Here is a 13,234-nt window from a genome sequence, read left to right as displayed (position 1 = left end):
ATCTCAGCCCAAAAAGGTATGAGAGTTATTTTTTTTTCTTTCCCCTACTCCTTCTGTTTTCAGGACAAAAAAGAAAAGGAACTGGATGGTGCAGGAAAGAGGAGAAAAACCAGCCAATCTGAGGATGTAAGTATTAAAGTGAGAGCTGTCAGGGAGTAAAATAAATGGTGCGTACCTTGTTCCCACTTCAGTTCTTTCATTTTTTTATATCCAGGCAGGGTTTATGTAGGATTTTTTAGATAAAATTTAATTCTTCTTCAGAGGTTACACTTTCATGGTATCTTTAGAGCAAATGTTTTACTGATGCTTATGAAAGAACACTACATAACAAATGAAATGTTGCAGTTCCCTGATGTTCTGTTTTTATTGCGAATTACTATGGTTTGATGAGGACATCAACACTCATAACTTTTTAGTGAAGTCATGCAGTATTGTCAGAAATTTGATGCATATTTGAATTTTAGCCTTGGTTTGTGCAAAAAGCACCCACTTCCAGTATGCCTCATAAGGCAGTCTTTCAAATTCAGTGTTTGTAGCCAAATGGGTACAGGTGAATTAAAATTCATGCTTTGAGTTTGTTGGTTGCAGGTGGGCCTTTGGTGTATGTCAGGGCCTTCACAGGGGTGTTTCAGCTGAGGTCTTTTTGGTAGGTAAGTGTATCAAATAAGGTTGAAAAGATAAGTAAAGTTTAACAGAACATTTGCTGACTTGCCAAAGGAAATTAAAATCTGAGCTTTCAAGTGAGGCTGAGAGATTTGTTATCTATAGTGTAAAGGGGTGGAAAGGAAAAGGTGATCTGGTTGTGTCTTGTTAAATTTTGATGTCACTGATTGTTAGGAGGACCTCCCACGAAGCTACAGAGAAGAAAGGCCCACACTGGTGAGTGCCCTGACAGAGAGGAGAATTGATGCTGCCATTGGGAATCAGAACAAAGTCAAGTCCATGGCAACCCAGCTACTGGCCAAGTTTGAAGAGAATGCACCAGTGCCGTCCTCAAACTTACGAAGACAGGTAGGAGATGAATAATAAACACCTTTGTTTTGGAATTGTAGAGGAAAACCACAAATAAAAGCATGCATTCCTTAAGACTGGATGCTGGTGTTGCTTTTCTACTTCAAAGGCTCTCCTAGAGAAGAGCAAAGTTTACCCAAAGCTTAAAATTTACAAGTACGGGGTGGAGAAGAACTTCCTAAAAAAACTGTTATTTCTCTGTTATTGCCCTTATTATGTAATTTTTCACAAACATATTACCAGCAATTTAGTTTCTTTTATAACTACTGTTGCTCTTTAAAAGCTTTCCAGGAATGTTCTGCTTATACTGTTTAAGAACAATAATTTAATTTCTGATTTGAACATTTTCATATCAGGTTACATCTGTTTGTTCTTGTGAGCTGTGATTAAGCTTTATATGTGTATGTATGTGCAGCAGATAAATGCCTGGGAGTTTCTTGGCAATCAGGATGTTTGTGTCATTCCAAGTGAGGCTTGTTTGTTATCCAGGATGGTATCTGAACAGCTGCAACTGCAGAGTAGTTGTCTTTGAAGTTAGATTGAGTCCCTTGGAGCTACTGCTGGCAGTGCAGTGTCAGCAGGATGAGGCTCAGTGTGGTTTAAGTGCCAGTGTCCTTGCTCTGCTGCATAAGTCCATCTCCACAGCTCGTGCCAAGCTCTGTGCTGCCATGGCCACATCGTGAGTGGGACCTGACCTGGCTACTTGAAAGCCAAGTCATGTTTGTCTATGCTACACTACACACCAGCATTAGTAATGTAACATGATCACAGTGGTGATGCCTATACCACCTTTTACCAATCAAATGTTTCTTCAGCTGCTACACATTGGCTGGAATACGCAGCCAATGATTTGAAGAAACAATGAAATTAAAGGAAAGGTCCAAAAATATGTGAAGTTCCCCATTTTTGGATGTTTTTTTCCTTTTTATATTTTACTTGCTAAATGAATTCCCCCTACCCTATTTTTTTTTCTTAAATGTTTGTCTGTCTTACTCTGTATTCCATTCCTATGGCTTTCTTTGAGTTTCCTTCACTATTTTATCTTCCCACTTTCCCTACAACCTGCATGCAGCAACCTGTCCTGCCTTATCAAGAGCGTGTTCACAGCCAGCCATCCAGCAGACGAGAGCAGGGCCGGCTTGCTCCCATACCCCAGTGGAAACAGGTAAAGAAACTCTTTCTGACTACAATGCATTGCCTGCACCCAGCACCAGCTATCACTGTCGTGTTTTTAAGCCAGTCCTTTTCCAGCACCTAGTCTGAGTACATTATTTTAAATAACTTGCAGTGAATAAAGTCAACATCTCCCTTTGGTAATGATGCATGGTTGAATGTTTCAAAAGTATTTAATCAAATTTGCCCTGCCCTCTTATGCTAGTTTCAACTCTACCAAGACTTTTGTGGATGTTGCAGCAGAAATTTTTGCTATAGAATTTCTAGATTCTTCTGTTAGAAAGAAATAAAGGAAACATGTAAACAATTATGGAAACTCATGAGGTAAAAGATGTCATACTGTCTATGACATTAAAGCTCTTCCTTGGTATAAACAGTAAAATTGGTTATCAGTTTTGCTGTTCCTATGTGAAATCTTAGATGTTCTGTAGTTGCAGGAGATTTTACTGTGGTTTCCCTTTCTTTAATGACACTCTCTTTAATGCAGCTTTCCTTGCCAACCTCTCAGACTTGTTGCATTGCTGATTCCTGTGTTACTGTGAATTCAGTAAATTTTAGGTTTTTTTCACAGAGGGGTTCAGAATAGGGACCAACAGCAGAAAAATCAGCAGGTATCAAATTTTATTTTCTCCCCTGTGTTTTGGCCCATTGTCATTGCTGCTGTCTTTCAGCCATGCACTTTTCCAAAGCTAAGGCTTCTGGCAGACAATCTTTTCAGGCATTTAGGGATACTTATCTCCTTCCACTGTTTCCCTGTGCAAATGGCCGCCTCGTGTTTCTGAGGGTGCTCAGAGGTATTTTGCTGACAGCCATAATTTGGAGAAACATCTGCTTCTTTCTGGCTGTAGTTTAATCAGAGCATACTTCAGAGTCAAGAGGACGATGACACTGGTTTGGAAATGCACTGTTCTTGATGAATATGGATTCATGGTGATCTTCATGTCTGAGGCATTCAGCACAATTAATGCTGCATGTCATGACTGGTGCCATGATCTGGAAGATTTCTCTTCAAGGAAGAAGACCTAAGCCCAGGGGAGTTGTTGTCAGTAGGACTGTCAGGATGCTTTGGTTCCCTCAGTGTTTGTTGTTCTACTTTTTGTTTCATCAAAATCTTCTTTATAGGCTAATGAGCACTTTGAGATGGATTCACATCATTCATGATTAAGGCAAATTTTATTCCTCAAGAATACTCAGCAAGGGGGGAAAAAGAAACCTGATGCAAAAAAGCTGTACAATATTGAGTGAGTTGATGAGCGCTGCTTATAGTACCTCCTGGAAAAAGGAAAACTGGATTGCACTGCTGTCTCTCTCTGTTCAAACAAATGAAGTTTTGTGTTTTAGCACTTGGAAAATACCATATTCCTGCACCCTTGAGATTTATATTTGAACTTGTTACCGAAACTTTATGAAGGCTTTATAATTAAGCATTTATAGTGAAACACAAAAGTTCTTATTGTCATCCTTTTGTCATTGATAGAAAAAAGGATAAATTTTTATTTCCTGCTTTTATTAAGAGGATTGTTCTCCTCACCAGAGAGCAGTTTGTTGTTTTTGTTTGTTCTTGTTTGTACTTGCACTACACAACTTAAAAAAAATTTTTAAAAGGGAAGAGAAAATCCTTCTGCTCTCCCTTGACTTCAATAGCATCTCTGTATAGGAAGCAATTTAGGGCATATCTTTGAAAAATCTTTCTGTAACAGTTTTACTTTCAGAGGATTTAAATTATCTTATTCAACCCTGGCAGTGATTGCCTTATGTGGATGATTTCCCTCTCAAGATTACACATGGAGATGATCTTCCCTTGATTGACTTTACTGTGTCAGCAGAAGATGATTGATCCCTGGGTCCAGATTTCTTGCAGGATTTGCAGTGCTTTTGTAATGAAACAGTATAAAACCGGGTCTCACGGATGCAAAATCTGCAGGGTACTGTAGGCTCAAAACCCCAGTTGATAGGGTCCCTGTTCCAAAGGTTCCTTGCAGTTGGCCTGGGGAAGGGAAGAACATGGGTTGCCTTCATTCAAAAGCCATGGACCTGCGCAGAGTCATTTGTTCTTGACTGAACAGAGACCAGCTGAGACCACTGAGCCAAGCAGCCAGCTTTGCCAAGCCTGGACAGAAACCCCTCCCGCAGAAGTTGTTGCTGAAGCAGTACCTTGGCCTGGCTGCTGAGATTTCTGGTTCTGGCAGAACCTGAAAGCTGTGAGACTGCACCTTTTGATGGTACTGGACTGGCCTTCTGTGGTGACATTGGGCGCTGTGGCTTTATAGCTCATCCCTGGGTGCCAGACTGCCTCCAGGGAGGTGCTGCTGAGTACCAGTACCTGTCACTGCACATGCTGTAAAGGATTAGTATTGCTTCTGACAAGTTCTTTGGGGAGGATGTATGTTTGCTAAAAGAGCTGTTCATGAAGCTTTTGGGAAGGTTTCTCTTTTGGCACAGGTGTTGAAGTTCATGAGCAGAAACTTCTGCTACTGACTGAATATATCACATAGCAAATACCTTCTAATGGAGAGTGCTTTGAAGAGGAGCAGAGTAGCTCCTGAGGGGACAAAGAGTTGATGTGTTACTGAGAGAAACCACAGGTTGCCTAATGTTCTTACTAGCTGGCAAAATGAAGCTGAGATCCTCTCTTTGGGAGAAGGGCAGTTATTGACAGGTTTGGTTCTTCCTGTCTTTTGGAAACTGCATAGAAGAGGAAAGTATACTGAAAAAGCATCAGAGTGTTTGCAAGGAAGAGAGTTGCAAAGGAAATGCTCTGGGTTGGACCCACAGTGTTGATGGGAAATTTGCATATTGCCTGCTAGTGCCTGTCAGATGGAATTCCTTAGCTGTACTTGCTTATCAGTTTAAATCTGGAATCTCACTATTGACCTTGACTTAATTAAGAGGTATGAGGTGAGCAGTGAGCTTGTAAGGCAGGATTCCTCTGTGTGTTGTATAGGTGGGGTAAGGGTGGCTTACTAAGCCAGAATTCCTAGAAAGAGTGAAATCCTGGCAGAATCTATTCGGAAGCAGTTTTTACTTTCACCACAAGACCTTTAATGCTGTCTTTCTTGCTCTTTGGAAGGTCTTGCCTTTTCAGGGGGGTTAAAAACCTCACCTATCTGCTCCTCACAGCGTTCACAGGATACAGTATGGCCTGCATCCCTTGTGAATTGGATTATAAAGTTGGATTTATTGAGTTACACTTTGAAGTTGTTGACCTGCGTTGCCAAAATTGGTTTTGTGTTCTTACATGCACCGCAGCAGCATCTACTAATGCACGAAGATATTGTGAAGTGAATGTGCACAGTGGAAATGTCTGTAATTTTTTTATATGATGGTATTACCACCTAAAAAGGCTGGATTGTGTTTCATGGTGTGGTGGTTGGTCTCCTCAAACCAATGCCTGCTTGTATAAGAACATCTTCCATCATGTGCTCTGTTGCTTTCTGAGCCACGCTGGCTGCTTTTGGGAAAGAGCATCTCATCTGGGATCATGAAGCCATTGAGAGCCATATGGTCTATCCAGAAGAGGATCTGACTGGGCATGGTGTGAGAGACAAGCCTTTGAAATGGAATTTTGCCCTGGATTTCCGGACTCTCAGCTTATAGCCTTCAGCAGTCTTCTGCTATAGTTCCAGAGGTCTCCTGTCAGCAGCAACTTGTGCGTGTAATACATAAGCTTAACTCATGTTTGATGTCTACAAAGGTAGCTGTAAGATGAAGATCCCATGTCTTTTGGTGCACATCTTTTCTGCCTTTGGAGATCTGCTGCTTATTCTTTTGAGATCATTCCCTGAAGTGTGATAAAGAGCAGTAGTACAAACTTTGCAATAATTTTGTTGGAACTGTGTTTTTTGAAGATAAGAGATGACCACAGACAGCAAGAGTTGAAACCTCAACAGGAGAGAACTTAAAACACCAATGATTTCTGCAAATACTGCTTTTTTACCTTAAATTTTTACTTAAATCTGTTGATTATTTTCTGCTTTCCTATAGTTACCCTTTTCTTTGCATGCTCAGAAATACATTCTACTGGAGGACTGACTGATCATGTTTCATGCATTCATACAATATTATATTCTGAGATCTGCCTTGCAGAAATAAGCAAGTTTGTGAAAATTTTGACATTTGAAATGCAAACTTGGCCTGGGCAGATGAAAATCCATGAGCAGCTCTATGGTTGAGAATGTTGCCATGCTTTCAGTTAGAAATTAGTGACTTCATAGCTAAGCCTTTGAAACAGCATATCAATGTTCCTCATCCACTGCAGTGCAAAGTCTTACGCTTTAGTTTAAGCTGCTTGTAACATCTGTTTGAGATAGAGGAGTGTATTATTTATTTGTTTTGTTGAAAAGGAAGAGAGCACCCAAACAGATGTTAGTGCCAGCTCATCTGCAAGGGCAGTAATAAACATCTGTAATATCCCTATACCACATGCAGTTTTTTTGAGACTTACCTAACAGTGGCTTTGGGTACACAGCATTTTGTTTTTTCCCCAGTGCAACCATTTCCAGATATGCTCTGGTGAGAACTTAAAAGGAAAAATCAGGCAGAGGACACATTAATAAGCAAGAAATGGTGGAGAAAAGACTGCATAGTAAGGAGGTACAGCACTAGAAGGACATGTTTTCTGGTGTGTTGAATTGAGGACATGTAAGTGCGCTGTGTAATATGCAGACTATTAGATACAGCTACATTTATCTATAAACCAGCTGGATTTCTGTTCTAGTAGAATATAGTACATTTTAGCTTGCCTGAGATGGTGTAATGTCTGTAAGTTGAAGAGGAGGGATCTGAAGCTGGGAGCAGAACACTGTGAATTGTATTACTAATGAGCTGCAAGCAAGAGTAATTAGGTCAATGGGATGGATATTTTTAAGCATTGCAAGGCACAGCAATAAGTAATTTTTCATGAAGCAAGGAGAGCAGTATGGGGAGTTCCAAGTTTTGCCTTTAACTGATTGTAAGACCTTGACTCAGAAGCTGTTGGTGTAATTGCTGAGTGATACAAGTCTGTGTTTGCTGCCTGTCAAATGTGATCATGTGGCTCTGGATAAGACCTTGGGTCTCTCAGCTTCAGATACACTGTGGCTTTAGTTCATTTGAGAAAGGTGTGAGCCGAGGATCATGGTCTCAGTTCATGCATTCTGGCCTGTCTCACCAAACCACTGGTAATGTTACCTCTTTTCTACTGTTATTATGATTTTTTTTTTCTTTTTCTGTTTTAAAAAAAGATGAGGCATAAGGAACGTTGTCGGACCTGCCCCAAAAAAGTGATCATGCTCTCTTCTTCCACTCCATCTTCCTCTCCACCGTATCCCAGGCAGCAGGTGATTCCCTCTGCATGCTCTGTCCCTTTCTCTTCATTGCTGCTTGTACAAGTGACTGGATCAGTTACCAAATAGCTTATTTACAAATACATTTCCAATTTTCTTTCAGATGCTGATAGGGCTTTCTCAACCTGTTAGGTTAGGAAGATAGGGCAGCACTAACTCACTGGAAGCATGAAGAGTCTCCACTGGAGACTCTGAGATTTTGCTGTAGGCAAATTTTTAATTGCAGTAGGCTTTTTCAGTTTTGAGATGCAGCAAAGTAGAAATGAAATGTTTGGAGTAATGCAGGGAAAGAAAATTAAACTTTGTTCCATCTCCACTCTCTGTTTAAATAGGTGTGACTGAAAATTTGCCCTCGTATCCATGTAACTTTTTAGGATTGCTTCTATGAAGTGTTTTTTGAGTATTGTAGTGGCTTGCACATGTCCACTGTTTCTCTTGCACATGTCCTTCTGTTTCTCCCACACCAGGCTCTTGTCTCACAAGCGTTTGTGTTGAGTCTGTCTGACTTTGAACCTGGAGCAGTGAGAGCTGTTCTGAGCACAGTGTGTAAATGTGCATCCAGATGTTTGTGCACATGTATCTGTTGTCCCAGTTAAATATTGCCTGAAACCCTTTAATATTTCTGTCTTCTTGTATATTGTCATTGTGTTTCTTTGAGTTGTATCCTTTTAAGTTGTTTCATTTTCCTACTTTCAAATCTACTTCTTGATCAATCCTGAACTAGAGGTCCTGAAAAGGCAGTTGCAGTTCCATAGAGCTGTCATGACATCGTGTAAGGATTGTACAAATGAATTTCCCCAGAGGTGGAGCTCTTTGCTGAGCTCTTGTATACCTATAAACTCTGTAAAGGAGTATTACCTTTTAGCAGAGTAGACAAGTTTTATACTTTGGCAGAAAGTTGGACTTGCCTTATTGCTGTGACTTCTAGAATTGTAATTACACGTTGCAGTTTATCTGGTGTAATTATTGTCAGCCTCCAGGACACACATTCTTTGCTGCCTCTGTGGTGTCTGCAGGACAGATCAGGTCTGCCTAGTGATCCCATTCGAAACTGTCCCAACAAAAAAGGGGGTTGGTTTTCTGCCACACTCTGATCAGCATACTTCATTAGAAAGGTACACAGTGGACATCTAGGTAGAATGGGTGAGGAAAGCCCTTTTCATTAGCACAACCTGCATTTAAACTGCAGTGTAATGGTATCAGATGATGTGATAGCTAGGTGCCTTCCTCATGTCAAAATCCTTTGAAAATGTTGTTGGATACATTATATGAGAGAAGAAAGGTTTTTCCCCAAGCTTACAGGTAGAGGAACTAAGGCAGTTAAATGCTGAGTTTTACTTTCTAATCTATAGTGTGGGATTCATTTTCCATGTAGAGAAATTAGTTTTCACTCACTAAGGATCTGGTAGCTCTATATTTTCCTTCTGTCTCCTCTCCAAGTGTTTGTTTGACCTGTGTCTTTTTGGTTGCCTAGTTCAGTCGTGAAAGCCAGCTACTGCCAAGTGTATTTTGACCATTTTCTGTGTTGTGTCCTGTAGAAGTTTTCCTTCTTTTAACTCAGGAATTTTTACCCTCTGTGCTACAGAACTGATGTTGCACTCAGTTGAGTGATCTGCTTTTGGAGGCATTCTTTTTCCTTAGGAATGATTTTTGTTTCCCCAAACTTGTCTTGGCCGAGGCCTCATAGCAAGTCAGATGGATCTGTGTCCGTGTTACACTGATGTCTTTTAAAACCTATAATTCTTCTCTTCTAATGCATTTATTCTGCCACTTCTTTTAAATTTTCCATCTCCTTCCTTTGAACTAACATCACCATATGAGTTATACTGAGTGGCTTACTATCTTTATTGCACTAATTTGATTACGTTGTAGTACTATATTGTTGTTTATTGACCTAATATGAATATATACTTTTTAAAAAAATTCCCTACAGGAGCTGGCTTCTTATTGCCAGTTTTAGAATATTCTTAATAAACTATCCTGCTCTTATTATGGCTTCTTTTCTGCCTGCATCATAAGAAAAATCAGATACAGTGTGTTTTGATTAGGAAGTTTGGTCTGTGATTGTTTTTAAGCTCATCATTTGTTGCCTGCAGAGATTCAGGGAACCTGGTGGCAGCTGTCCCGGGAAGCAGAGTCCCAGACAGGAAAGGGTAAAGAGCATGAACAAATGGCATGGATGCTGATGACACAAAGCTGTGGTGGGTGTGTGCAATCCAGAGGGCAAATATAGGGGGTGGTGATCACACTTATCCTAATGCTGCTGTTAACACGCTGGAACTGCTGAGAGTCAGTCAGGAGTGATTCTTCCTGTGTGATATCCACATAAATGCATAACAAGCCTTCATCAGCAGTTTGCTATATGCTTTTATTTTGCCCTAGGTCTAGCACTTGAGCTCTTGTCATTCTTCTTTTTCTCTTACACCTCTTTAGTGAAGTATGCTGTGGCTGTGGCAGAACAAGAAGAGTTATGTTTTGTGCTAATTCATGCGAACATGGTTGCATTGTGTTCACTGCTTGCTTTCTGGATGGTTGAGCAACTGGCATTCCATCTTGCCTCCTACAGGCCAAAGTAAAAGGAAAAATGATGAGGCATTATTTAGTATAGAGACTTTGAAGCCTTCTTAACAACGAAATATTCAACAGTCTGTCTGAATGGTTCAGTATTATACAGAAGCATGGGAAAAGAAAAGATAGGCACTCAAAAGGACTGGTTGATTTGAATTCATATTGACAAATTAATTGACATTCCAGTGCAGGCTTTGAATGAATTAAGTCATAAATGGGAGGCAGCAATAAAACTGTTGCAACTTCCAGAATGTGTTCTAACAAAAGCCTCTTGTGGGCCGAATGTTTTCTGACAGGCAGTAGAAAATGGATACGTGTGTCTGCAATGACACAGAAGCCCACAGCTTTATAATAGGCCCCAGTTTTAGTGAAAATGATCCAGTAGGAAGGAGTAGGTGGAACGGAAAGCAGCTTGAAAGTAGAGAATATTATTAATGCATCTGAATGGGAAAAGTGTTTCTTGTAAACTGGATGTGAACCCAGTTTTCTGTTCTGCATTGGAGGACAATTAGCAATACAGAGCAGCACCCTGGCATTCTTGACAGATCAAACCTCAAATTTCTTGATGCACGTGTTTGTAGTTCCTGGTCCATTTACTTCTGTACTCCACAAACAAATTAGCTGAAGACTCTGTGATACTACAGTGATATTCCTGTACAGCAGGCCACCTGCCAGGTCTTTTTTCATGTCACCAAATGCACCACACTACAGTTTAGGAGCATTGATATGAAAGACCAGAATAGCAGAGGTGTCAAATATTGTGCCTGGGGTGTATTGACATGGTAGTGCAATAAGAACAAGTAGGACAGTGAAGTTGCATAAGTAAAACTGGCAGCTTCTGTGAGTGTTTGATTTTGCTGTTCTTTGCTTTATTTAGACAGGCTCATTAAACGTGCTCTCTTTGGCATGTAGAGTATTTACTTCACATATACCACCATCTTTAAAAAATTAATTCTTTCTCTGTGAGACCTGAAGTATATTACCCTAAAATGTGTTTCTGTACACAAAATCTAAGAAACAAAGAAGTACAGGTTTAGATATTTAAATGAAACCCTTGAGAACGGAGAACCATGAGGAACTAAACTGACAAATAAGGCTCTTTGTGCATGATAAAGCCACATTTTAAAATTTTTTTTTGATGGTAATGCCAGAGAGAGAGGCTGTGTGCTTGTTTGATTTTGGCTGCAGGTGTCCTAGGGAGAATTGTGAATAACAATTAATTCAACTGTTTTTTCTTGCCCTCCAGGGTCAAAATGTAGCACTTCATTAGGACAGTAGATACTGGGGAAAGAAACCCCAGTCTTCACATGAGAGCTTCTGTTACTGTTGTGCATGTGGATGTCCTACCTTTTGGCTGGCATTTTGGTGTCTCTTCCTTTTTGTGCTGGTTTGTTTACTTCCTGCCTCATTCCTCGTCTCGCAGAGATCTCCTCGTTTATTTTCTCATGACCAAGTGCCCATGAATGTAGAGCAAAGGGCATGTCAGCTGGCTGCCCTCCTGGAGTCCAGACGTGCACTGAGGCATCAGGTGACTACAGCCCTGCCTATCTGGTGTCCTGCAGCAGTGGGATTCTGGGTACAGGTGAAATCTGGGGTCAGAGAGAGAAAAAAATCACCAAAAGATGATGACCACTGCTCTACAGTCGTGTGGTTAAAACAGCTGTCAAGACTATGTTGTGTAGTGTCTGTAATTGACTTGCCAGTTCTTAGCTGTCTCCTTGTTTGGTGAGTGACCCTTTCTGTTCCTCAAAACAAAATACAAACAATGAAGGAAAAAGCAGCCTCTTGACTTCTCAGAGTAAATGCTGAAAACCAGCTGGGCTCTAGATCAAGTCATCTCACAGTGGTCATTTAGCAGTCAGTTGCTCACAAATTTTACTTGCCTCTAGAAGCAAGAATATTCACATTTTCCAAGCATAATTCCTGGCTCTCTAGTACTACTCTTGTGTCCATACTTCCTGTGGAATTGTTTCCAATGGCAGAGCTGGCAGTTTGTTCAGATTGTCTTTGATTCCGGTGTACACTTTTGGTTTGGTTTGGTTTTGTGCTTAATTTTCTCTCCAGTGTGTTGTCTTTGGGATATGGGAGCATGCCAGTTTGAACTGTGGTTTCTTTGGTTGCTCGCCCCTATCTCTGTTTTCAGTTATCTTCAGCAGTGCTTGGCAAACTGCAGAGTGCTTTTTGGAAAGCACCATCTACAGAAGTGATTCTTTTCATAACTTACTGTTTTGAGTTAACCATCCCAAATCAAGCTGTCTTCTTGAGCTGGAGCATGAACAGTCCCAGAACTTTTGCTGGTGGGCATAACTTTTGCAAGCACTACTAAAAAGAATTTTGTGACATCTAGGTCACTTCCCATTGCTGGGGTTTTTTAGGATGCTATCTTTTTCTGATGGTTAAAATCACAGAAGCTGTTCTCCAAGAAGGAACAGCTAACCTTTGGCTAGATTTGAAATTTTGGGGACAAGCTATGAAGGCCTGGGTAAGAAGACTACTTTAAACATAGTGGCACGTCTTTGTTAATGGGTGCCATGACTTTTAATAGCTCGAGCATGGTCCTTAATGCTTGTGTGTATTTCCTTATTCACTTGAAACAATGATACAGAAATGAAGGTCTAGACCAAAACATGTTGCTTCTACCTTTTGTGGTGCTCTCTGGCAATATTAAGCTCTTTCTGAGGGTGTAAAAGATTACAGCATTTTGATGCAAATATAGAATTTACTTTTGAAATAGTCTAATTTCTGTATTGTGCAGAATTGAAAAGGAGGAGAGACTGAGAACAAAAAGTAAAGCATAAAGTGGGTAGGGCAGAGAGGAAAAAGAGGAAACAGATGTTGGAACAGTGCAAGCAATGATGGATTATGATGTGGGATTTAAGGGAAGAAAACAAGAAATATAGTAAGAGAGAGAAGTCTTAGCAACCTAAGACATTTTCAGAGAAGAAACTTGATTAAATGTTGATGTACAGAAAATTTTTGTATGAACAATTATATTTCCATAAATTGGGTAAATTGTGAAAGCCAAGCTCTTTTGCATTTTGCTCAGTAAATTTAATCTTGAGGTTAGCCTATTCCAGGGGGCTAGAAGTAGCTGTTTTCATGGGTTGTGCAGTTACATGACATTTAGTTTTCCATTTTATAACTAAAACCATAATTTA

The 13,234-nt window shown here is 40.3% G+C and overlaps 1 protein-coding gene across 5 annotated transcripts in view; it reads left to right on the top strand.

Annotated features, from left to right (window-relative positions):
• Window positions 1-13,234, top strand: part of MICAL3 (microtubule associated monooxygenase, calponin and LIM domain containing 3) — a 163,432-nt gene that overhangs the window by 72,173 nt on the left and 78,025 nt on the right. For 2 of the 5 annotated variants that reach the window (XM_042050251.1, XM_042050252.1), the window contains exons 15-20: window positions 64-126; window positions 838-1,011; window positions 2,084-2,176; window positions 7,407-7,502; window positions 9,605-9,661; window positions 11,500-11,604. In XM_042050251.1, the coding sequence (XP_041906185.1) occupies window positions 64-126; window positions 838-1,011; window positions 2,084-2,176; window positions 7,407-7,502; window positions 9,605-9,661; window positions 11,500-11,604 (588 nt within the window). The remainder of the gene's footprint in view (window positions 1-63; window positions 127-837; window positions 1,012-2,083; window positions 2,177-7,406; window positions 7,503-9,604; window positions 9,662-11,499; window positions 11,605-13,234) is intronic. The other 3 variants (XM_042050254.1, XM_042050255.1, XM_042050253.1) reach the window with 2 other exon arrangements.

The sequence above is a fragment of the Corvus kubaryi genome, unplaced genomic scaffold (genome assembly GCF_017639235.1).
Source record: "Corvus kubaryi isolate FWS band 111438036 unplaced genomic scaffold, C.kubaryi_AGA036_p1.0 72, whole genome shotgun sequence".
NCBI classification, from domain to species: Eukaryota; Metazoa; Chordata; class Aves; order Passeriformes; family Corvidae; genus Corvus; species Corvus kubaryi.
Note: the sequence above shows the minus strand (reverse complement) of the source record. Positions and strands in the feature narration are given on the sequence as shown.